General features: G+C 41.1%; 1 protein-coding gene across 5 annotated transcripts in view; it reads left to right on the top strand.

Annotated features, from left to right (window-relative positions):
- Positions 1-27078, top strand: part of CTBP2 (C-terminal binding protein 2) — a 142657-nt gene that overhangs the window by 106272 nt on the left and 9307 nt on the right. For all 5 annotated transcript variants that reach the window (XM_089669104.1, XM_089669124.1, XM_089669114.1 and 2 more), the window contains 6 exons: positions 1436-1580; positions 7518-7724; positions 18532-18746; positions 20706-20836; positions 21846-21973; positions 26833-26950. In XM_089669104.1, the coding sequence (XP_089525230.1) occupies positions 1436-1580; positions 7518-7724; positions 18532-18746; positions 20706-20836; positions 21846-21973; positions 26833-26950 (944 nt within the window). The remainder of the gene's footprint in view (positions 1-1435; positions 1581-7517; positions 7725-18531; positions 18747-20705; positions 20837-21845; positions 21974-26832; positions 26951-27078) is intronic.

Below are 27078 nucleotides of genomic sequence, written 5' to 3'. Positions count from 1 at the left end.
ACTAAATGAAAAACAAACATGTTTCCCTCTCACTGTTAAATTGAGAATAATAAACAACTCAAAATTTACAAATAAACATTTCTGACATTTAAAAAAAAAAAAAAGAAAATCAATGACCAATATAGCCCATTCTTATTTTCAATAAGAGTCGTAAGAGGTGTACTGTTTTCCTTCACTGTAAATCTCCCTTTTAAGAAGGGCCCACAAGTTCTCAGTAGGGTTTAGGCCAAGTGAGGAGGGCCATGTTATTATTTCATCTTTAAGGCCTTTACTGGCAAGCCACGCAGTGGAGTACTTCGATGCATATGATGGAGCATTGCCTTGCATAAATATCATGGTCTTCTTGAAAGATGCAGACTTTTTCCTGTACCACTGCTTGAAAAAAGTGTCTTTTAAAAACTGGCAGTAGGTTTGGGAGTTGATTTTGAGTCCATCTTCAACCCGAATAGGTCAAACTAGCTAATGTTTAATAATACCAGTACCCCACCTCCATTTTGCTGTTATGTGAGTTGAAGTGGAGCTCTGTGCTCCCTACTGATCCAGCCAGGGGCCCATTTATCTGGTCCATCAAGGGTCACCCTCATCTCATTAGTCCATTAAACCTTTGAAATATCTGTCTTTGGGATGTTTTTTGGCCCAGTCTTGACATTTCAATTTGTGTGTCTTGTTCAGTGGTCATCGGGTTTCAGCCTTCCTTACCTTGGCCATGTCTCTGAGCACTGAACACTTTGTACAGGGCACTCCAGGTAGGTTGCAGTTCTGGAATGTGACAGCACTGGAGGTTAATGGGTTCCTGGTAGCTTCATATTTGATTCTTCTCAAATCATTGGAAATTAATTTGCATCTTTTTTTCTCAGCACTTTTGTTGCAACCCTGTTGACTTTGCAACAAAATGTTTTACGGTTCTTTGATCATGCCCCAATATCTTAGGCATTTCATGAGTGCTGCATCTCTCTGAAAGACTTTTTAACAATTTTTTACTTTTCAGAGTCCATTAAATCTCTTTTTTGGTCCATTTTGCCTGAGGAAAAGAGGCTGCCTAATAATTAAGCACACCTTGATATAGGGTGTTGACACCCTCCCTCATTGCACAAACACACATCACATGATATGCTTAAATCCAATAAGCATTCAGGTTTATACAGCTTGGAGTTGGACAGTATGCATAAAAATGATGATTTGGTCAAAATACTCGCCTAATAATTGTTCACACAGTGTAGGATGGTAATATCTGTTAATACAACCTTACAGCCAGTGTGCTTCAGAGGAAAGGCTTACAAGCCAAGCATGAAGTAGTCTTTTATCACACTGGTCTGAGCATCAGTAAACTGCTGGTAGAAATGCTGTACTTGGGATTGATTTGGATGGCTTGGTATGAGCAGGTTAAAAATCTTTTATTTTCCTTGAGTGTTTGTAATGGCATCTGTGTTTATAGGTCCTGAACGAGGCAGTAGGCGCCATGATGTATCACACTATAACACTAACACGTGAAGACCTGGAAAAGTTCAAGTCTCTGCGAGTTATAGTGCGGATAGGCAGCGGATACGACAACATTGACATCAAGGCTGCCGGAGACTTGGGTATGTGACTGCAATGCAAATGATGGGACAATCACACTTAGAGGCTTGTTCACAAAGAGTGCAGGACAGTAATGGGCAGAGCTCAATAACCTCTTTTTACCCTTTGCCACTATTTTTTACCAGGAAGAGTGTGAAGATGGGTGTGTGTGGTGGGGGGGGGTGTAAGGGGGCACTGCAAGGGTTTTTTCTTAATCCCAAAATTGGGCTTTAAATATGAAACAATAGGGTGGATTTACTAAAACTGGAGAGGGCAAAATCTGGTGCAGCTGTCATGGTAGCCAATCAGCTTCTAACTTCAGCTTGTTCATTTGTCAAGCTTTGACAAAAAAAATCTGGAAGCTGATTGGTTTCTATTCAGAGCTGCAGCAGATTTTGCACTCTCCAGCTTTAGTAAATCAACCTCCATGTTTCTAAATTATAGACATATTTTTTGTCTTTGAGATTGCTAATTTTGCTTCTTCTATGGACTCATTCAAATGAGTATAACTGGTTAAATTGTTGTTGCTGGTGTTTAATTTGTCACCACTAGCTGCTAAATGAATGTTTTCAGTACAAGCCATCACATAAACTGCTGTCTTCATTCTCTTTAGTACCATTGTGTTAATAATGGGATTCAGAGCTGAATAAACTTTGTCACCACAAACGCTAATATCATTCTATCATCTACAAAGCAGAGAAAATATTTCCAGTTTGTTCTCTCTCTTGAATGCAATCATAGTGTAAAGCTTGATTGTCAGAGTACAGATACAGGAGATCCTCTCCAGATGTCCTCTCCAGTATTTAGATACTATAGATTGATAAGTTCCAAGTGTGTTTTTTTTTTCTTTTAAACTACATAGTGGGCCCAAGTACTTCATATAAGCAAATGTGCTTCTAGCATTCATAAATTGTTACTTTTAAAAATACATTATATTTATTATAAATATTTAATGTTTGGAAATGTGTTTTTCTGTGTCTATATTATTATATTAATGAATTTGGCACAGAACTCTCCCATTGAGCCCTAAGACTGTATGGGGGAGATTTTATTAGTGTGCTCAAAGCAGCTCAAAGCAGCTCAAAGCAGCTCAAAATCAGCTCTACATCTATTTAAAACATGGATCTGAGGACTGGTGCACATCTGGTTATATGAAAAAACATCACCCACATAGTATATTGCACAACAAAATCCAGGCCTTCTGGCACAGGGGTTACAAATGCACGTAAATCCTACTGTAGATCCTTTGCTTAGATAAGAGACAACCTGATTGTATCAAATAGCTCCCGATTCATGAGAAATCTTCTTCGCAGGCTTCAAAGATTTGGATGTTGTTTGATCTTGTACACTTCCCCTGATTTACAGTTACATTGAATAGGCGTTGTTCATATAGTATCATCCACAGCTGTTGTATCAGGAGAGTTCTAAACTCGCTCTAACGTGTCACCTGGATAATCAGTGGTTCCACTATGCCATGTACATACTATGAGGGAGATTTACTAAAACCAGCACACTCAGATTCTGGAAGCAGCTGTGCATGGTAGCCAATCAGCTTCTAACTTTAGCTTGTTCAGCTAAAGCAGATGTCCAGTCTCCTCTGAAAAAAAAAATTAGTCAGCAGCTTCAAAAACTGTAGCTGCTGACTTTTTAAAAAAACAACCACTCGCCTGTCCCACGATCCAGGGGTGTGTTCACCCCAGCCGGGTTCCACGGCCGTCCTCTGTCGCTGGTGACCTGTCATGTGTCCCAGAAGATTGGGTAGAGGGAGGGGGGAAGGAGAACTTCCGCTTCCGATCGCCTAGGCTGTTGGAGCGAAAGTGGGAGCTGGTACCTGTCCAAGTGTGGTCCCTGCTACCATCCCAGTCCCCCCACAAAGTTATAGTTAGTCTGGCTGAAAAAAGACAAACATCCATCTAGTTCAACCATAGAAAATAAAAAAAGTTCTAATCCGATACCCACAGTTGATTCAGAGGAGGCAAAAGAACCCAACAAAGCATGATCCAATTTGCTCCTGCATGGGAAAAAATTCCTTCCTGATCCCCTGAGAGGCAATCGGATATTCCCTGGATCAACTTTATCCATAAATGTTAGCATCCCGTTATATTCTGTGTATCTAGGAAACAATCCAGGCCTTTTTTTTAAAGCAGTCCACTGAACTGGCCAGAACCAACTCTTGAGGGAGTCTATTCTACAATTTCACAGCTCTCACTGTGAAGAAACATTTCCGTGTTTGGAGATTAAAATTATTTTCCTCCAGACGTAAAGAGTGCCCCCTTGTCCTCTGTGATGACCTCAGGGTGAATAGCTCTACACCGAGTTCACTATATGAGCCACTGATGTATTTATACATGTTGATCATATCGCCCCTTAATCTCCTCTTCTCAAGAGAGAATAAATTCAGTTCCTCTTTCCTCATAGCTGATCTCCTCCATGCCTCTTATCAGTTTGGTTGCCCTTCTCTGTACTTTCTCCAGTTTCCCCAATGTTCTTTTTGTGAATTGGTGCCCAAAACTGAACTGCAGCTTGGCATTGCATGCCATTATTAAGCTTGTGGTCTACCAAAACTCCCAGATCCTTCTCCACCATTGATTCCCCCAGTTGTACCCCCCTAGTATGTATGATGCGTGCATATTCTTAGCCCCCAAGTGCATAACCTTACATTTATCTACATTAAACCTCATTTGCCACATAGTTGCCCAATTAAACAGTGCATTGAGGTCGGCTTGTAAATTGGAGACTTCCTGTAAGGACGTTATTCCACTGCACAGCTTGGTGTCATCTGCAGAGACTGAAATGGTATTTTTAATTCCAGACCCTATATCATTTATAAATGTATTAAAGTAAGGGTCCCAACACTGAACTGTGGGGTACACCGCTAACAACCCTAGGCCATTCAGATTATGAATCATTAACCACTACTCTCTGAACACAATCTTTTAGCCAGTTTTCTATCCATTTACATACCGATTATTTTTTTTTTTTTCCAAGCCTGTAGACTTTACCTTACACATTAGCCATGTGTGGGGAACTGTGTCTAACGCTTTTGCAAAATCAAAGTATACCATGTCCACCACCACCCTCTGTTTTGCTCACCTCCTCATAAAAAGAAATCAGATTTGTTTGACAACTTCTGTCTTTCATGAATCCATGCTGTCTGTTGCTCAAAATATTTTTTTCAAGCAAGAACTCATCCGTGTGGTCTTTTATGTTACTGAATACTCGCCAGTATCTTCCCAACAATAGAAGTTAAACTAACAGGTCTATAATTACTTGGTAAAGATTTTGATCCCTTTTTAAATATTGGCACCACATTGGCCTTACGCCAATCCAGTGGTACTATGCCAGTCATTAGAGTCCCTAAAATTAGTAACAATGGCTTTGAAATGACAGAGCTCAATTCTATAAGGATCCGTGGGTGTATGCCATCCGGTCCAGGTGCTTTTTTCATTTTTATTCTGTCTAAATATTTTTGGATCATATCAATTGTGAGCCAATGTGGATTATCTGGAGCTGTGTCAATACTACGCCCATTATGGACAAGAGCTCCCCCATGCTCCTTTGTATACACAGAGCTGAAGAAGGTATTAAATAAATTTGCCTTCTCTTTGTCCCCAGTCACCCACTCTAGATTATTTTGTAAAGGGCCTACATGCTCGCACTGGACCTTTTTACTAATATATTTGAATAATTTTGGAGGGTTGGTCCTGCTATCTTATGCAATCTGTCATTCGTTTTCAATTTTTCCTTTTTACATATTCTGTTTTATTCTTTGTAATGTTTAAACGATGATAGCATCCCTTCATTTTTATAATTTTTAAAAGGTCTTTCCTTATTATTTATAGCTTTTTTAACTTTGGCCGTAAGCCACATAGGTTTGATATTTAGCCTTCTAAACTTGTTGCCCATGGGAATATATATTGCAGTGTGTTCACATACAGTCTTTTTGAAGAACTTCTATTTCTGTGTTGTGTTCATCAATGCTAATATTCCCTTCCAGTCTATGTCTTCGAGAGCAGCTCTCAGACTTGGAAAATTAGCTCTCTTAAGGTTGAGTGTTTTTATTTTTCTCGTATGTGCTTGTTGTTTACAGCTAACAATAAATGAAATCATGTTTTGATCACTGCTACCCAGATGTTTTTATATGGACATTAGTAATACACTTTGCATGGTTTGAGATTACCAGGTCCAGCAAAGCATAATTCCTAGTTGGGGCCTCTATGAACTGTAGCATAAAATTGTCCTGTAGTAGGTTTAAAGAATGTTTGTGCTTTAACTGTTCCTGCAGTACCATTACTCCAGTCAATTTCTGGGTAGTTAAAATCACCCATTATTATCACTGTCCCTGCCCTTTTGATCTGTGCAAGGAGCTGAGTCTCCACCTCCTCATAATACTGGGTGGCCTATAACAAACTCCAATGATTACCTTTTGTAGTATGCACCACCATGTGCAGTTCCACCTATAATGCTCCAGCCTCATCACACTCTCCATCAACTAGGTCCTCTTTCACGCTTGTTCTGAGATCACTTCTCACATAGAGACAGACACCACCACCTTTCCTTTGTACCCTGTCTCTCCGAAAGAGAACATAGCCAGGAATATTAATGGCTCAGTCGTTTGAAGAATGAAGCCAAGATTCAGCAATACCAGTTAAATCATAGTTCTGTTCATGCACCAAAGCTTCCACCTCACCTATTTTGCTAGGCAGACTTCTGACATTGGTGAACAAACACTTTAATTCATTGACACCTTTTGCACACGTATATTGCATGTTTTATATTTTCCAATTACCAATTCCAATGGTTGTTTGTAACATGGCAGCCTTCTTATCACCTGCCATAGCCCTCCCCCATTTTTCCCCATTCCACCCACCAATAAGGACTGACCTCTATCTGATCTGTCTGCCCCATCATAATCTAATTCTCCTTTCCCCCTCGATCCTAGTTTAAATACTCCTCAAGCCTTCCCATAAACCTCTCGCCTAGCACAGCAGACCCCTTCCATTTAGGTGCAAACCATCTCTAGCATATAGGTTGCACCCCAATGAAAAGTCAGCCAGTCCTCTAGAAACCCAAATCCTTCCCTCTTACACCAGATCTTTAGCCATGCATTGAGTTCTCTAATCTTCCCCTGTCTTTCCTGAGTTGTGTATGGCACAGGTAATATTTCAGAGGATATCACCTTGGAGGTCATTCCCTTTAACTTGCAGCCTAGTTCTTTAAATTGATTCTTGAGGAACCTCCACCTTCAATGTATTCTGTCATTAATTTCAATTCAATTTTAAATTAACCAAGACAGCTGGGTGATGTCCAGCCCCTCCCAGTAATTTTATGAACCTGGTCCACCACATGCCAAACCCTGGCACCAGGGAGACGGCAAACCATTTGGTTCAGGCAATCCTGGCGGCAAATTATTCTATCAGTCCTTCTGATTTTAGAATCCCCTATTACCACCAGCTGTCTAGGCCTTCCTGCACAATCCTCACCACTCCTCCCAGATGGTCTGCTCTCCCGCCTGTTAGGGATAGCAGTGACACATGTACCTGTAGCACCTTTGACCAATTAACCCCTTCCCTTAATTAACAGACTGAAAGAAGGAAAGGAAAAAATACTTTGTAAAAGGTGATTAAAAAAAGTAAAACCTGCTAGCAAAATAAAAAAACAAGCACCAGCAATCAAAAGCAAAACTGTTTTTAACTTCCCACTTTTTTTTAGATTCCAGCCAGCAAAATGTGCCACATAAATTCAATTGAACTTATATTGTTCCAATGCTGTCTGGAAGGCGTTGAGAGCTTTTTTTTTTAGGAATACCGTCTTGAGACTCCTATATGCAGTACATTGCAGTGATGCTTCATACAGGGTTCAGGGAACATGCCACTTCTGTTTATCCTGAGCAGACAAATTGTGTTTAAAGAGGTTTTTACAAAGGAGATGTCAATTTGAGAAATATGTGTGTCTTTTAGGAGTGGCTGTGTGCAACATCCCATCAGCGGCTGTTGAAGAGACGGCTGATTCTACAGTCTGTCACATCCTTAATCTTTACCGAAGGAACACATGGCTGTACCAGGCACTGCGGGAAGGGACTCGGGTACACAGTGTGGAGCAGATAAGAGAAGTAGCGTCCGGAGCTGCCCGGGTACGCGGAGAGACCCTTGGCTTAATAGGATTTGGTAAGTACAATGCTGGAGAGCTGGTTATAATGGGCCTTGTATTACAAATTCCAGACCAGTTAATTGGAAACTACACTGCCCTGAACAACAAGAGGTTGGAGAAGAGAATCTGGTTGGAAGCTAAGGCAACACATAACAGCTCTTATTTTAGACACTCTTACATAGCCGTCCCTTTTATTACAATCATTGTATTAAAATTAAATTATTAAATTAAAATATTTCCCGTGGGGTAGTTGCTGCAGCAGTGGGCAGTAATTACAAAGCATTTTACTGTTAAATTTGAATGTTGTTAATTGCAACCCAGGGGGAGCAGTGCTATGTGCCTCTAATTTTGCAATGATGTGTGCGCCCCCCCCTCCCTAGCTCAAAATGGTTTCTTGTAGCCTTTATTTATTTTTTGTCCTGACCCGTTTGTTAAGAGCCTAAATTGTTCTGTTCTGTTCCAGTAGAAATGTAAAGATGAATATGGTTGCAGTGGATTATGATCTCAGCATATTCATTTCACTGATTTAATTTTATTTGGTTTTTTATGGATTTGCTTGGACAGTTTTCTACAAATATAGACTGGGAGGGGTGTTGCAGTTTTTAAAACATGGGATCAAATTTAACATCGGCATTCATGGAGTGATGTCATGTGCAAGATAATGTTGTGCCATAGTGCAGCCTTTCACATCCAGGGTTCCATGGCACTCCAGGTTTCCTTTGAGGTTTCTAGGTGTTCCTTGAGCAGTGGGAGATTGATCCCCTGCCTCCACTTACCACCAGTGTAAGATGGGTTATTTCTCCACTGACTACTAATGTATAAGAGCAATTTTCTACTGATTATCAAATGTAAGGGGGCATTTTATCACTGATTATCAATATAAGGGGGGCACTTCTCTACTGACTACCAATGTATAGTGGCACTTCTCCATGGACTACCGATGTAAAGGAGCACTTCTCCACTGACCATCAATATAAGAAGGCACTTCTCTACTGACCATCAATGTAAATGGGCACTTCAACACAGACAACCAATGTAATCGGGTACTTCTCTACTGACCGCAAATTTAGGGAGCACTTCACTGGACTGCCAGTGTAATGGGACCAATGTAATGGACCATTTCTTCACTGACCATTAATATAAGGGGGCACTTCTCTGCACACCACAAATAACACTTCTCAACTGACCATGTAGGACACTACAGTTTTCGCTATGTTACCTTTCTACCCCTTATTATTAATCATTTTATGATTATTACTGTAAATAATATTGTTATAGAGTGGAGAAGTTATAATAATGCTCCACACACTGTAGGTTGAACACACTAGGTATTTCTTCTTTCCTTTCTTTTAAATTAAAAAAAAAAAAACAAAACATTTAACAACTTTCTGAGTGTTGTAGAGATAATCATTTTATACTGGGGTTTCTTGGAGCAGAAAATTATTTCAAGGGATTCTCCAGAGGAAAAATATTGAGAACTGCTGATCTAGTGATTCAGTAGGCAAATGCATTGCATGCTTTTTGTGAGATGACCACTCCCGCTCTCACTGTATTGTAGTAATGTCTGCTGCACATAAGGAGCTTTTCATCACTTCCAGTGCTGCTGCCATTAGTAATCAGCTTCTTTCTTCTAATCTTTAACCCCCTATACACAGCAAATTACATCACACTGGTAATCACTGAATGCAACTGGCTAAACCCGTGATGATCGTGCATAGTTACTTGGCATTAAGCCTACAGGCTGAGCCAGCTTTACCATTTATTCTGTCATTGTGCTCTGACTCCAATGACTCCAATGTTGTATTTTTGCTTTTTAAAGCTGCCTGAATAATGGTATACTGGTATATCTGTTCTGTAAAGTGTCTCCTATGGATAGTTGGATGTTTGTAAAATAAAAACTTTATCAAATGACCGTTTGGTTTAAAATCAAAGATAAAGAATTTGCAAGGTCTCAGTTGTGTTCAAGTAGAACTATATGCAAACCTTTTTTTTCAGTTTTTGGTTAGAGTAAAGCAGGCCATACACGGGTTGAATTCTGAACAAATTTTCTTTCAAAAATCTTTTCTAAGAATTTTCGTTTGAATTTCGCACCATTAGTGGGCCAAAGCAATGGTTGAAATTTGAGTCATCGGTTTATGTTGGAAATTTTTTTTTTAAAAACTAACGAATTTTATAATAAATGATGGTAGAATCGTATAAGAAATGTAATTGAAAAAACCAAATGAGCGAGAACTGTGATCTGGAAAGTAAAGAAAGTTCTTGACCACAAAAATTCTTTTCTGCAGCAGCACGAGGTGAAATTGAAGGCTCGGTTGGTCGAATTTTGAAATCAATGGTGGTACCAAGGAGTAAAAAATGCACAAAATGTCTGATTTTCGAAAGAAATTTCATTCGGGATTCAACCCATGCATGGCTTGCATGAGGGAGGGTTATAACCATCTGTCAGATTTTTGTTTTGCCATCTTTGTCCCACTGAGGACAAAACAGGAAGCAAGAGGAAATCCCTGAAAATTCAGGGACTTCCTTGCCCCCCCCCCAGGTTACCAGGTTAGATTTCCCTCTGTTAGTGTTCTGAGGACAACCCAAAATTTGGGATTTTCTTTTACTTTTCATTTTCAATGATAACAGTGAAAATGGAGAGAGTGAATCTCCCTAATGGGGCACAGACCGCAAATAACAAACCTAACAAATGTTCTAATACATCTCCATTCTATCTAAAAGTAAAGAAAAGTTTAGTCTTTAACTACTTTAATGTCATTTCACAATATCATTGAGGAGCTCCAGTGAAAAATATAAGCAGCTACTTAAAACTGTATCTGCTGACTTTTAATAAACAACCACTCACCTGTCCCACATTCCAGCAGTGTGTTTACCTCAGTCGGGTTCACCAGCCGTCCTCTGTCCCCGGTGCCGGCATCTTAAGTGTGGGTACCCAGCTGTGACAGCAGACTGGCGCACACTGCGCATTCACGAGTAGCATTGTGCTATGTAAATGGGACAGGTCCCAGAAGACTGGGGAGGAAAACTTCCGCTTCAGATCCCCTAGGTGGTTGGGGTAGAATTGGGAACGGTACCTATCAAAATCGGGTACGCGCTCCTCAAAGGTGTCAACAATTGCTGTATGTGTATGTATGGGTCCAAGAATCTCTGAACAGCCTTGATGGTTGGAGTAGTTGGAAAATGCATTGCCATAAAATCTGTGCGGATCAATCTGTATGTTTAAAGCAGAAATGTGAGTTGCCTGAAATAATACCTGAACCACGGAATTGGTTTCCAAAAAGACTGGCAGAGGGCAAAGCACTAGTCACTACTGGCTCTGTGTAGATGCAGCCATCATGATAGAGAAGCAGGGCTCTGCTTGCTCACGTCAAAGTTCCCCCCCGTTGACTGGTTGTCTAAAGGTTAGGCTGCTTTCACACTGATCTGATTTTCTGCTGCTTAAAAACGCATATGCATTTTTGCTATGGATCAGCATGACAGTAGCCTTAGTGTGGAGGAAGCACAGATATACAGAATGAAGAAGCAAGGAGATCCTTGCACTGCCAGTCCTCGGGTATAGATTTCTGTGTAGAAAAATTGAGCCAAGTTTTTTTTTTTTTTTTTTTTTTAAAGAGTTTTATTAGCCATAGCAAAAAAAAAAAATAAAAAAATGTCAATACATCATGACATTGTTAATCGGCTTCTGTCAAAAGGACAAATGTGGAAAACTTTTCATTGATGAGCGGCTGCAGTAACTGATAAGTGTATTCTGATAGTGGAGGGCAGCACTGTCACAATACAACAACCCCTTGTAGTTGGGTATGGGTGGGGAGGAAATGTATTTATTTATTTTTTTTGGCTTTTGTTTTAATATAAATAAATAAAAGAATCCTCCATTTACATTAATGAGGTTTTCCTACAATTCCAGAGTTTTTCTGATTCAGAATGGTTCCAGATTCCATCCTCTTGGACCTATTGACTGGCTTTTGTTTTTTATTTAGTGCTCCCATTTGTATTTCAAATATTTGTTTCTATAGGAATCCAATTGTCCTGTGATCTTGGGAACAAATCCCTACTGAGTTTTTGAAATTACATTATCTTTTATGGAACTCCTCTCCCTGAACCATAGATTGGAGATTACCTTCTAAGCTTAGTGATTTCTTATATCTTGCTTAGTTTCCCTTCCTAACCTCCAGAGCAAGGCTCATGATGCTTAAAGTTCACTTTTTCAGAAACAATTGAAAGTTGAAGTAATACGCAACACCCTCCCCACGGTATTTGTGGGTGATTTTAAATCCCTGCTTTTCTTCCCCTTCTTTCTGTAGGGATTCTGGGACAGATCAGAGTGATTCTGATTGGCCATTGCTGGCACATGTCCACCTTGACCAATTGGAATTGCTCTGATCTGTCCTGGAAGCCCTACAGAAAGAAGAGGAAGATTCCTCAGACCATTACACCAGCTGCATGGGTACTGACGGCCTACCCCCCATGGAGGTAAGTACAGTGAGGGTGGGGAGGGTGTAGATCAGGGGTCTGCAAACTTTCCAAAGAAAGGGCCAGTTTACTGAAGTTCACATTAGCGGGGCCAGCTGTGCCCAGTGGGAGTAAACTGTGCCCGATCTTTGGTATTAGGGGGAGAAAAAGTTGGTGCCAGTGGGAGTATTAATGCTCCATTGTTGGTGTCAGTGGAAGGAATTATGCCCCATCATTGGTGTCAGTGGAAGGATAGTCCCCCATTGTTGGTGTCAATGTTAGGAATATTGTCTCAAGGTCCTGATAAAGACAAGCAAAGGGCCGCATCTGGAGACCACTGGTATAGAATGTTAGTTCACCTTTTCTTTGTTATTTTCTTTAGGGCTTTTTATTTGCTGTTGGATATCGATGTATATTAATTTTCCTTAATTCACAAAGTAACTGCTTGATCCAGCCAGGAAATTAGGTAGACTCTGTCTGACTTTACTGTCCATGGCCCCTGTTTTTTCATTCAAGGAATTTCAATGTTTCCAGTCATGGAGGCTAAGTATCTGCCAAGGAATGCCCACTTCTCCAAAACTGCTCCACCCATGAAGGCACTTTATTTGCATAAGTCCCAATGCTTGCATCAGGGCTTAGGGCTGTATGAATGGCAAGGTGCTGTCATGCTTTCTGGAAACTATGTACAGCACATTGCTGGAAGCTCCCACTAGCCATAATTTACCTCAGTTGCATATAGAAGCACAGAGGCCTAGTGATTACATCACTGGGTCTAAAATAAAGCATGTAATAAAAGGAAAATGTTTCAATAAAAAATATCATTATAATGCTGATGAAGGGGATAGTTTGGAACCAGGGAAAGCTAAATATAAGCAGGTTAAACTTAAGCTTAGCACTCCTGAATGTTTACAATAGGATGGAAATCTTCACTTTTGACTTCAGGTCCAGTAAAGAATTATTTCTAGTTGACAAGAAACGTTAAATGCAAGATACTTGACTTATGCACAGCTTAATGCATTGCACCGTCAAGAATAGTTTATGCTGAAAACATGTTTTCTCTTGTCCGTGCATTTTACTCTGTTTTGAAAATGTATGACAACATGTTTATTGTAAATGAGCTCTTCACTATTAGTGTCCATAGCTGTACACATTTGCCACCTAGAATGTTTGTGATCTGCTAGTCATCCCTACAACTATGTTTCTCCATAACCAACTTTAGCTTCTTTCATGGATATTCATTACTTGAAGGAATTGTTCCCTTTTTCTACAGGGTGCTTGATATCATGACAGATAGACATTAAGTGCCTTCAAAGCTCTCATTATCCTCTGAATTGCCAGAATGCATAGACTCTTCAGCCAGCCTTTGAGAAACAGCATGAAAAATCACACCACCTGTGTGGCACAAGGCCCAACCTGGCCTTAGACTTGAGTTCAGTGTCTTCTGCCCTGTTGGCTTTCAGCAGTTTTGAGCCATTCTCATGTTTACGGTACTAACAGATAGACCTCACCACCATATGGCAAGTGGAAAGATCAGTTGCATAGGTTTGGATTTCTTGTCCACACACTGCTGTTTGTGCTGAGTTTAGTTAGTGCTGTCTGTCCACTCATAAGCATAAATGCGTATGCTCATCTGAGCCCTGTTTAGGGTAGTCAGATCTTGCTTGAATGTTCTGCTACCCTTCTGTCTACTCTTGCTGCTGGCGTTTTCCCTCTAACTGCAGCTATCCAGAGTGGTCATCATCACTCTGGCTTTTGGAGTACCATATCTGGGCCTGGTTAGACTGGATGTTGCAAGGATAGCCTGTAAATTACTTTCTGGCATTCTCCAGGTTTGGGTAAAAATTAGCTGTGGAACACTTTCCAGGTCCAGAGCCACTGGCAACTGCCTCAGCACTAGCTCTTTCTGTGAAGGCTTACTAAAGTGAGTAGGCTGTGCATGTCAAGCATTGGGATCTAACCCAGTTGCATAGATCAGTGTTTTTCAACCTTTTTTGTGCAAAGGCACACTTTTTTCATGAAAAAAATCACGAGGCACACCACCATTAGAAAATGTTAAAAAAATTTACCTCTGTGCCTATATTGACTATATATAAAGTAATTCTCTTGAATAGGAATCAAACACAAAGAAATTATTTTATAATTACTTTATTATGAAATAATAAAGTATTTTATAATTGGACCCGGGGGCCGGACCAAGAGTAGATGAATGATGTGTATGTGTCATCCATAGTAAGTATAGTAATATTCCCCCATAGTAAGCATAGTAATTAATCCCCCATATAGTAATTCATCCCCCATAGTAATTAATCCCCCATATAGTAATTCATCCCCCATAGTAATTCATCCCCCATAGTAATTAATCCCCCATATAGTAATTCATCCCCCATAGTAATTAATCCCCCATATAGTAATTCATCCCCCATATAGTAATTCATCCCCCATAGTAATTCATCCCCCATATAGTAATTCATCCCCCATAGTGTAATTCATCCCCCATAGTGTAATTCATCCCCCATAGTAATTCATCCCCCATAGTAATTCATCCCCCATATAGTAATTCATCCCCCATATAGTAATTCATCCTCCATATAGTAATTCATCCCCCATAGTAATTCATCCCCCATATAGTAATTCATCCCCCATAGCAATTCATCCCCCGTATAGTATTTCATCCCTCGTATAGTATTTCATCCCCCGTATAGTATTTCATCCCCCGTATAGTATTTCATCCCCCATATAGTATTTCATCCCCCATATAGTATTTCATCCCTCATATAGTATTTCATCCCCCATATAGTAATTCATCCCTCATATAGTATTTCATCCCTCATATAGTATTTCATCCCCCCATATAGTATTTCATCCCTCATATAGTATTTCATCCCCCCATATAGTATTTCATCCCTCATATAGTATTTCATCCCTCATATAGTAATTCATCCCTCATATAGTATTTCATCCCCCCATATAGTAATTCATCCCTCATATAGTATTTCATCCCCCCATATAGTATTTCATCCCCCCATATAGTATTTCATCCCTCATATAGTAATTCATCCCTCATATAGTATTTCATCCCCCCATATAGTATTTCATCCCCCCATATAGTATTTCATCCCCCCATATAGTATTTCATCCCTCATATAGTAATTCATCCCTCATATAGTATTTCATCCCTCATATAGTATTTCATCCCTCATATAGTATTTCATCCCCCATATAGTATTTCATCCCCCCATATAGTATTTCATCCCCTCATATAGTATTTCATCCCTCATATAGTATTTCATCCCCCCATATAGTATTTCATCCCTCATACAGTAATTCATCCCTCATATAGTAATTCATCCCCCATATAGTATTTCATCCCTCATATAGTATTTCATCCCCCCATATAGTATTTCATCCCTCATATAGTAATTCATCCCCCCATATAGTATTTCATCCCCCCATATAGTATTTCATCCCCCCATATAGTATTTCATCCCTCATATAGTAATTCATCCCTGATATAGTAATTCATCCCCCATATAGTATTTCATCCCCCCATATAGTATTTCATCCCTCATAAAGTAATTCATCCCTCATATAGTATTTCATCCCCCACAGTACTATTCCCCCCCCCCCTTCTAGTAAGCCAAGTCCCCCGTGTCAATTCACTTACCTTTTGCGTTCCTCTCGCTGTCTTCCCGCGCCGTTCGGGTCTTCAGGGCGGACTGTGAGAGGAGCCTAGCTCCCCTCCCCTCACGTTCGGCACGCTGCCCCGCCTACACACATCCTGACAGCCACATCCGCAAGCCGGATTAAAAGGTCCGCGCGGACTTTTGGGGCTGCCAACCGAGAGGAGGCAGGGGAGCGGCCGACCGAGAGGAGGGAGGGGAGCAGGCGCCCGGCACACAGAAGAGCCGCATTAGACTGGGTAAAGAGCCGCATGTGGCTCGCGAGCCGCGGCTTGCCGACCACTGAATCATTAGATTCTAATGATTGGTCTATTTGTGAGCCGAAGCCACATGTTACAGATGAAATTGGAATTTTTCCCACGGCACACCAGACAATATCTCACGGCACACTAGTGTGCCGCGGCACAGTGGTTGAAAAACGCTGGCATAGATCACTGGGTGCCATCAATCCTCGATTTTCCACCGGTTTTGCTGTGGAAGGAGTGAACACGGTGGAGCTCCCACTGGGTGAAGAGTTGTGCGCTCTATGATTTTTCCTGCCATACATCGTTGAGGAAGCATATCCCTGCTGCTGCTTCTGCTTGCAGTGAGCCACATGGAACTTTGACCTTCTATCCTTTTCTGATGCCCATCTACAGTGACTTTGGTCAACTCCAGCCATCCAATCCTTGAGGCCTTGCCCTTTATTTATACCACCCTGAGCCTATATGCTGCTTTACCACCACGTAGTTACAACATGTCTAATTCTAGACGTGAAAGGGACAGTCCCACTGTACTGAGGGCCCCTGACTTACTCTCTGCTTGCGGCTCCGGGGCTTCTTACAACATGCCTACTGACAGTGCCAACATCTGCAGTCGTGTTTCTCTTTAGCTCAGTTGGGTGGCTGGATCCTCTGCGCTTTTGACTGAAATATTTACCACGGTCATACAAGACTTTATGACCCAAATCACCCAGTTATTTGCTGAGGCCACGAGCACGGTCCTGCATTTTCTTCAGCAAATTCCATATCTGATATACTTACACCCTTTTGGGTTGAAAACCATTGGCTGCAAAGTCTGCTTCTGAATCGCTCAAGTACTTGACTTGCCCCAAAAGCTTGCAGTCTTCTTGAAGCAATGCACACCACTCTGAAACTAGAGGATGAAGTATGTTGCTTCTACCAGTGATTTTCTCAAAGACATTTCCTTTGTACTCGATTTTCCCACTATTTCTCAAGGTTGCTTATTAGCCCTGTATCTATTTTGTGAATATTTTGTATAGAAGTTGTCCATTTTAACTGGTGATCCAGCCGTGTCTTACTTTAACAAGGAGCTTACTACTATGGTAGAGATTATTACTTTGTCAAAGTATGACTGACTGGTCAAAATCCTTTAAAAGAATTCTAACCACTGCTGTGGTTGATCCTCTTGCTTTTTGATCATGTGAGCAGATGGCTGCAGTGATAAATTTCAGCACTGGAGCCACTCTGTACAAGAAGAGTTTGATCTCTATGTCCTTCAAGGGATATTTGTCTCTTTAGACCAACACTTGATAACATATGAAGGATGCTAGCGGTGGCAAGAACACCCATCTTCCTCAGCAGAAATTGTCTAAGCAAGGGGCAGCAAAGTCTTCTCCCCCTCTAAATGTCTTTTATTTCTCCTCTACCTTGACCACCCTCCTCATCAAGAACCCCAAAAACATGGCTCCCTGTCCATCTACAAAGTCTTCAGTCAGTGCTGCTTCACAAGGAAGTATTCTCTGTCTATCATTTTGCTTTATTTGTCAACCTACGTCTACAATATTAATATAAATCATGAACTTTTACTCCATTAAATAATCAGTCACTATTGTATTTAAAAATTTGTGTTTTCATATTTCTATATTTGGATATAGTAGGGACAAATTAAAAATCCTGTCAGGTTGTATTTCTATCTGGGGCTTTGTTGTTGAGATTTCCCCTTTCTTCCTATCCTGTTACTGTTTATAAAATGGGAAGTGGAGGGAAAATCTGCAAAAATAACACAGAAATAAAAATCAGACTGGGGTTCTCACACTCTACTAAATAAAAACATTTGTATTTTTGTCTTTATTGCTGTTGGAGAGTTCCCCTCGCTTCCTGCCCTGTAAAATGCTGTCAGCCTGGACAGGACGTGAGGGGTAGTCTCTCTAATGGAACGCCAGGTAGTTGCAAAAATCTGACCAAGGTTGTTACCCTTCTCCACTCCATGGAAAGCCAGAAAAATGTTTTTGGCCTGGCACACACGTAAATGAATTTGCAGACTGTATTACTATTATCATCATCTGGACTGAATTGTAAAGTCATAATGGACTGCTCTGTGTGGTTTTCAAACACATTGATTAGACACTTTCGTGCTCAGAAAAAATGTATTTATTTAGGAATGAGGTGTGTATATATATATATATATATATATATATATATATATATATATGTCATTTCTTCAGTGTTGTCCCATGAAAAGATATAAAATATTTACAAAAATGTGAGGGGTGTACTCCTGTGAGATACTGTGTATATTTTATAGGTTAGGGTCGTTTATTAAATAATAGAGCTGACAATTTTATGCATTGAGGGTGCGCAGCTCATAGTAGGTCCACCCTGGATGGAGCACGGTTACGGTTTCTGAAGAAGTCTGTCACTTCTTGTTCCATCATCTGATTTTTTTTTCCTTTCTTTTTTTTTCCTCGCAGGTCGTGTTGGGCAGGCCGTAGCAGTGCGAGCCAAAGTGTTTGGCTTCAGTGTTATCTTTTATGATCCGTACCTGCAAGATGGGACAGAGCGCGCTCTGGGGGTGCAGAGGGTGTACACACTACAGGACTTGCTTTACCAAAGTGACTGTGTGTCTCTGCACTGTAACCTGAATGAACATAACCATCACCTCATTAATGACTTCACAATCAAACAGGTAACTAGATTGGTTATGTATTTTCAAAGAAACCCCCCCCACCTTTCCACAGCAACCAACAAGATTCAACCTATTACGTTGGTTATTGTCAAATGCTGTGCTTTTGTACCAATTTTTGCATCAAAATTAAATCAGTTGCTGTATCACTCCTTTTTTATGCATGTTTACTGTGTTCTCATACAGCTTGTTTGTACTGGATGCTCACAGAAGGAAGTAATGCAATGTGTATGCAGGCCAAGGGACATCAAATTATAACTTCGTCCATAACTGATAATTTGCAAAATAGAGTAACCCAAATAATCCATGCAAAATTAATTTGATCTTGCTACCAATTTTGCTGTTATGGGATGCGTTCTACATCGCCTTGCCCATTTCTTATAGGGCCTATTTGATTGCTGTTTAACAGGAAATTCAGTGGCAGTTCAAAAAAATAGTTTGGGCAGTTCAGGTCACCACTCTGACTTGCAGTATGGTAGAAAAAGAGATCCTGCGCTATTTGTTCTGCTGTAACAAAGATTGATAGGGAACCATGAAAAAAAACCTAGGAAATGTGAAAGTCCATGTGACATGGTTTTGTATGAGTTAAAGCACAGTGGTCAGTTATTTTCCTCTACAAAATGTCTAAGCACATGACCAATAGAACCCAACATTTTAATTTGCATTCGTATAACGATAATAAACAACCGTTGTAAGCAGGGGAAATTGCAGGCAGCAATAAAAAATTAAACAAAATTAAAAGCTTGTTACTGAATTTGGAAATAACTTTCTGGAGTGTATAGACTGCGTGTGACCACCTCAAAATAAAGCTATCATGTGGCTTCATGGAACAGCCTCCACTTTCTGTCCACGTTGCATGTCTGCAGTATATGCTTTTATAAAGAGCCGCTTTTAGAAGGATCAGTAATCTTCATGACCCCAGCTGAGGAGCCTTAGGGTGAGGACTTCTACATCAGGCACCTACAGAAATGAGATGCCCATCACTCACACCAGATTGAGCAACGATCACTTTGCGTTTGCAAATTATTTCTCATATAACAGGCTGTATGTGTCACAAGGTAGCTTTCAACCTGGAACATCTAGATTGCGGAATAACTGAAAATCAGGTTGTCAAAGAAAGTGGTTGAACAGTATAGAGACCTGAGAATAGCGTGTATATGTTTGACGGTACCACCATGCTTATGCTGCCTGTATGGATATACTGTACCTTTTATAAAGGCTCCTTCATGCCACTGAGCTGTTGCTGTGCCATCAACTTAGAATGGACATCAACACAACTTTTCTCAAAGCGCCAATAGTTCGCTCAGCGCTGTACATTACAAAGGGGGACAGAACATGTGACAGAACAATACCAATACAATGCAAAACATGAGGGGATTGAGGGCTGTTGCTTTTATTTGAACAGGCTGCCCTAACAGTGTACACCATAATGTGTATTAAAGCTACTGTGAAGAAGCATGTACATATAATACACATTGCTTTAAGCAGCCCATTCGTTGTAAATGTGCTACTAAGTCTCTGAAACACTCAAATTAGTCTTGTAGCATTTTGTTTTTAAAGCCATGCACAGCAATGTGTGTATGGTTCATATCTGTGCATTGTAGATTAATAATGCAAGTATCTTGTAGTGCCATTGAAAATCACCATAGCCACAAGCAATGGCACCACAACACATCACACTGTAGTTGATGTGTTTCCGTGAGTTCCAGTAAAACCACGTGTGTTACAGTATGTTAGCGCAGCACACTGGTGTGAATGGCCCAGTACATCATACACTTCTCATCTGATGGCTGCCTGCTCTTTAACATTGCATCCATTTTATCCAATTTGAAAGAGTGCATATCTGATGAACAGAATAGACGCAGTCTTCCTGTGTGATGTTTTAATGTGCGAACAGTTGATATTTGATGTCCCTCCTAGAAGATTTATATATGATCTTTTTCTGTCTCTTGCTCTCTCCAGATGAGACAAGGAGCCTTCCTGGTAAACACAGCACGCGGGGGACTGGTGGATGAAAAGGCTTTGGCTCAAGCTTTAAAGGAGGGCAGAATCAGAGGAGCTGCTTTAGATGTACATGAGTCTGAACCTTTCATGTAAGTATTACAAAATCAGGGAGGCAGCTGATGCGCAGTTTTCTCTTGTGCCCTCCAATTCAAGTATTCTCTGCAAATATTGCAGATCTGAAGGCCAGATAACAAAAACTGCACACATTAGTTCTAGGCAATCTGTGTGTTCAGCAGGGTAGCTAAATAGAGGTGCAATGCACAGGTAGTCCAATACCAGTGGGCCATGGCCTGCCTCTTGCTGGGCCTCCAGGCAGTTGCAGAACCCCTAACCTCTCACAGTGCCTTTCAGCTTCTCTAGTGCCCCCTATCATCCACTAACACATCGAGCAGACGTCAGCACTGTTTGCACTTAATGTAGTTTGGGGTGCAATTAAAGTGGTTGTAAAGGCTCAAGGTTTTTACCGTCATGCATTCTGTGCATGGGTAAAAAAAACACCTGCATGCAGCAGTGCCCCCAGCCCTCCTAAAACTTGCCTGATCACACAATGTGCATGAGAGTCTCACTTCTCCCGGGCCTCTCCCTTCTCATTAACTGAGACAGCAGCAGTAGCCATTGGCTCCTGCTGTCAATCATAGCCAGTAGCGGTAGCCATCACAGCCAGTGAGCCAATGAGGATAGAGCAGGGTTGGGGTCTAGCCACAGTCCATGAATGGACACAGAGCAGTGGCTCAGGAGCCTGCTCAAGTACCCCCATAGCAAGCTGCTTGTTATGGGGACACTAGGCAGGAGGGAGGGGCCTGGGGAACTGAGAAGAGGATTGGGGCTGCTCTGTGCAAAACTACTGCACAGAGCAGGCAAGTATGACATGTTTAGAGAAAAAAAAAAAGAAACCTTTAATTGTCACTTTAACAATTAACTGGCACCAGTGCACATCTTGTAAGGGCAGTGCATTCACGTGCAGGGTGAGAAACACGCACAACACGCACTGTGCCTTTCCCACACCATATTCCGGTATCAACCGGCACAAAGTAAATTTCCTAATGTTTGCTGCATGGACATCGAAATGATTTACCTCTCCTTGGTCATGCCTTGCAGATACGCTCAGGGTCCTTTGAAAGATGCTCCTAATCTGATCTGCACCCCCCATACAGCTTGGTACAGTGAGCAGGCCTCTCTGGAGATGAGAGAAGCTGCAGCCACCGAGATGAGAAGAGCAATCACAGGTAGGTGCTGGACAAACTGTACTAATACATTACCATAAGAGGCTAGATTTCAATGAATCCTCAGGAAACACCAACTCTGGTCAGACAGTAGAAGCCTGCTACAAACTCTGATGTGTGAGGGTCTAATTCACTGTGTCCTTTGAATGGTTGACCTTACACTGGATTGTGCAATTCCCTTTATATTGACAAAGGCCAGTTGAAAGGCATTAAGAGGTCGTGTTTTCCAGATCACATCCTGGCTGGCCGTAGCTGGATTGAATTTCATACTAAAGTTCTTACAACATTCAAATGTCGTTTGAAAGATTTTGTTTGCTTTTATGATTTGATTTTGGAATGAATAGATTTTACCGACGAGAAATCACATACACTGATAGAAATTCATTAAATCCAGAACATTTTCCATCCTACTCCTTTAACTTTTCTCATCACTGTGGTCCAAAACAAATGTTAATTTGACCCAATAATGATTAGAAAAATGAACAAACTTTCTTAGAACATTTTCAAAGAATTTCTGTTTGAGATTCTGCCCATCTATGGCCAGCTTAACAGATGTAGTGATTTATGTGCTTCAGTTAGGGCCATGGAACACGAGTGGCAGGATTGCTGTGCAAGGCAGAGATGTACTCACTGACAAAGGAGACTTAGCAGCATTTGTCATCTCTCATCCGGGCCGGCAAGGGGAGTGACACCGTATGGGGGGTGGGGGGGACAGTATTTTCTCTCTGCCACGCATGGCAATCCTGTGGCTAGTGAGTTGTCAGCAACTTCCCAATGTCTTCCCTTGGCATGGTGCTGCCACCTTCTGGGGGACACTATAATGCTAAAATTCCCATTTTCATGTTTTTAAAACAATGCAGCTACCCAATGTCCTTCCTATCTTAGTTATAATAACATAAATAATCTTTATGAAGTATGATATTTCATATTCTTATATTTATGAAGACATTTACTCACAAGTAAGGCTAGGTTCACATCTGTGCCCAAGTGGTTGATACATTTATCCACTTGCCAATTCTGACACTTCTCTCGTCATTTTTTTTTTGCTAGAAAACTACTTATAACCCCCAACCATTATATATTTCTTTAATCAGAGAGCTTAGAGATTAAATTCTTGAAGTCACACACAGTGGTTTTTCAAACGCAATTAAAGGAAAACAAATACAATTTAATTGAGTTTAAACATATCATACCCAAGTGTTTGGTAAAATGTAAAAGATGATGTTACACCAAGTAAATAGATATCTAGCATGTCACATTTTAAAGTGCGTACGCACATTGAACCGCGCCAAAGTACGGTACCTAAAAATCTCCAAAGGTGACAGTTTAAAAGCCTTTACAGTTTACCAGTTTAGATACACAGGAGGTCTGGGGCTAGAATTTTTTCTCTCGCTGTACTGTTCAAGGCGATACCTCACATGTGTGGTGCAAATACCATTAACGTATGCAACCAACATATTCGTTCTCCTTTATGTGGGGGGACGGGGTACTTTACCTTTTTTTTTCTACACTATTTCTGTAATTTTTTTTTGACCACTTTGATAAATATCCCTTGTGATAGCAGTAGGCAGTGACAGGTCCTCTTTATGAAGAGATCTAGGGTCTATTAGACTCCAGATGTCTCCTCTGCCCTTACAAGCATCTGATCACACCAAAATGGCACTGTTTACATCCAGGAACCCGGAAATGCAGGCATCTTACCAGTATAACCACTGAAACTCAAGGATCTTCATGGATGTCTTTGGGCGGCAGGTGGTTATGTGGCTTGTTTTCGATGCATTTCCATCCTTCATTTTTTTTTTTGTAGGAGGGAGTGACTGGTTGGTGTAAACAACACTCTACCAAAAAAGCATGTACATGCGTTTTTCATGTGCTTCCATTGAAGGCTATGGAGCCAAAAATGCACTGTCCTGTAAAAAATAAAAAGTCCCCTGCACCTTTCCAAAAACATAAAAAAAAAACAAACTGCAGGAAACTGCATAGATGAACAGGCCTGTAGGAAAATTATGTTAAAGGGTTAGTCCATCTTTACCAAAAAAACTGCCTATGTAGATACGGAACGTCTGCAGATGAAAACACGTGCAGCTTTCACCAAAATTGCATAATGCCCTTGTTATAGGTGCGGGCCATTTACATACCTCATGAAGCTTGACCTGAAAACTCCCAGAATGTTGCTAAGCAAGGCCCAGCTTTTACTGTTCACCTTCACCAGCATCTAGAAACCTGATAATCACTGAACATGTTAGTAGTTTAACCCCCTGGTCACATCAAGCCAGAATTTGAAATCGTGCGACTTACAGTGAAGTCGCAGGATTTCAAAGTCGGGGGACGTGCCGATTTCAGGTGCAATTTGTGAGACATCTGACACAGATATCTATGCAAATCGAACCAAAAGTAGTGCATGTACTATAGAATCAGTGCGGCTCCGACCAAGTCGGAATGGCACCGATATGACCGCTGTAATGGTGGAAAATAGGGTGTGACTTGGCATGCGATTTGCAAATCGTATGCCAAGTCACACCTGATGTGACCAGCGTGTAAAGCAGGGTTCTCCAAACTTTCTAAACAAAGGGCCAGTTTACTGTGCTTCAGACTTGAAGGGGGCCAGACTGTGGCCAATGGGGGTAGAAATATTCCTGGTGTCAGTGGGAGTAAACAGTGTCCAGCTCCTATAATAGGGGGGAGGAAAAGTGCTGCATTTTTTGTGTCAATGGTAGGAATTATGCCCCATTGTTGGTGTCAGTGAAAGGAATAATGCTCCAAGGGCCTGATAAAGGCAAGAAAAGGGCCGCAGTTTGGAGACCTCTGGTTTAAAGGAAAGCGTTCCTGAGAGACGCAGAGAGGGCCATCGCTGAATTTACTTTCTTATAATGCCATCTTTCATGATCTGTAGACTTGTGCTGGGTCAGTGACTTAAGTATGAAAACCAGAATGTCAGCATAACAACTAAACAATTAGTACTTTCAGCAATGACTCCTGGGAAATATTTATTTTAGGTTAATGACCTGGATGCCACACCAAGCCATAACATGATGTACATAAAACACAGACACTCATTTTACTGCCACAACCTGGAACATAAACACTTTGTGCCAGTTCCTGAAGTCTTCTAGATGATATTTTTAGTAGCATCACAGTTATGGAAAAATGGAAGCTGTAATAAAGACTCTATACCTTCTCTGAGTTTATTTCATGCTTATTGCGTTGGCTCCCATTTACTTTACAGCTTGTATAATGGTAATGAAATGAGCGCTCACCTTATTTCATACATACATTTTTATACATCATAGAACCGGGTAATGTTTAGTAAACAAGAAATGACATTGCAATAGAGTTAGCCCATTACCTGTCAGCAGATAACAAATCTATAGGATCCCTCTAGAAGCTGGAAATCAGTATAATAGACTTCACTCACTACTCCAGTGATTTCCACTTGTTTCCAAGTCCCACACCAAGCACTTGCCCTGCTTCAGTGTGAATACAAGAGGTTGGCTGCTCAGCATGGGTGCAATTTAGAATGCTTTGCGTTCTCAGTGAATGCTAAACATTCTCTGATTGGATATGGTGAAGGTACTCCATCTCATCCAATTAAAGAATGCTCTGCCTTCAATAACCCCTTCCCACTGCTGGCTCCCTGCCCTTTAAGAGCATCTAAATGCCAGGAGGTGAAGATGGACATTTAGGTCACACGATCAGAAAGCTGATTGCTAGTATACATTGGGAGCTTTCCAGTCCCTGCCAGTGCCTGTACTCGGTGCGTGCAATCAGCACAGAAAAGTGTTTACACAGGGCCACATATATGCAGCCCCATGGCGTTAAAGCCCACGCACTGAGAGGCCACATTTATGCACCACATCGGAGGGAATAGGTTAAGAAAATGCAAAGCATTCCCCGAATGGCACCCTTGCTGAACTTCCGACGTCCTGCATTCACCATGCAGCAGGGCAGGCGCTCTGCATGGACTTGTAGAAGTTGGAAATCATTGTAGTAGACACTGCTACTCCAGTGATCTCCACTAGGCTAAGGATCCCGTAGCTATCTGGACAAATGTAACTATGTAAAAATGCCATACTTGGAATTCTTCTTTAAAGGAATTTTGAAGGGTAATTTTTTTAATAAAAAATGTGTTATATTTACCAATGAAATTGCACAGAGCAGCCCAATCCTGTTCCTCTTTTTAGTCTGCCACCATAGGAATCTGCTTCCTGTTGGGGCACACCTGCATGCTCAATCCTGAGCCATGCTGCCTGTATCCATAGACACAGGCAGCATGGATCAGCCCCACCCCCCACTCTCACAGGATTTGATTGACAGCAGCAAGAACCAATGTCTCCTGCTGCTGCTCTTAGGAACAGTGTTGGAGCAAGATCAGGATCATGTAAAAACTTGAGCTGCATACAGAAGGTTTTTTTACCTTAATGTAGAATATGTACTAGGGTAGATACAAACCTTCTGCCTTTAGAAGCACTTTAAGCCACTTGTTCATTTGGCCATGTTATTGTTTTATTCTTTTTCCATAGTGTTAGCTAGCAGAACAATTGGCTTTAACAGAGATCTGTTATGAGCAGAATAAGCTGGCTGTAATAGATGTCCTTTTGCTCAAAAGCTAGATCCGTGGCTGCCCTGCAGATCTTTTGGCTGAGTCTCTGATCTGGAACAAGCATACATATTAAGGCTTTGGCCTCACAGGCTGCAGGCTTGTCCCAGATAGACGATCCAGAAAGCAGTGAAGCTCAAAGAAAGGCTATTGCACTGTGTCACTGTGTCTTCCATCCTGTATAATTCTTGGCATAGACTGAAGCTATAAAAGCTGCTCCATGGCTACTGCTATAATAATAATCTGTCACTTCATATACCAACAGGCCGCATCCCTGATAGTCTCAGAAACTGTGTGAATAAAGAATTCTTGGTTGCAACAACTCAGTGGACTACAATGGAGCAACCTGGGACAAATGTGGAGCTGAATGGTGCCACCTACAGGTGAGGGTCCAACTTACACGATCATCTGCTGCCTTCTCAGTGTACAATCCAAAATGACTAACATATCAAAACTGAAGGCAGGCCCTGTTGCTCAGAGAGCAGGCAGTTGTGATAGTCCTCAAATACCA

The sequence above is a fragment of the Staurois parvus genome, unplaced genomic scaffold (genome assembly GCF_062004578.1).
Source record: "Staurois parvus isolate SC_StPar_1 unplaced genomic scaffold, SC_StPar_1.0 ptg000009l, whole genome shotgun sequence".
NCBI lineage: Eukaryota > Metazoa > Chordata > Amphibia > Anura > Ranidae > Staurois > Staurois parvus.
The sequence above is the reverse complement of the archived record's forward strand: the minus strand, read 5'-3'. Positions and strand labels throughout refer to the sequence as shown.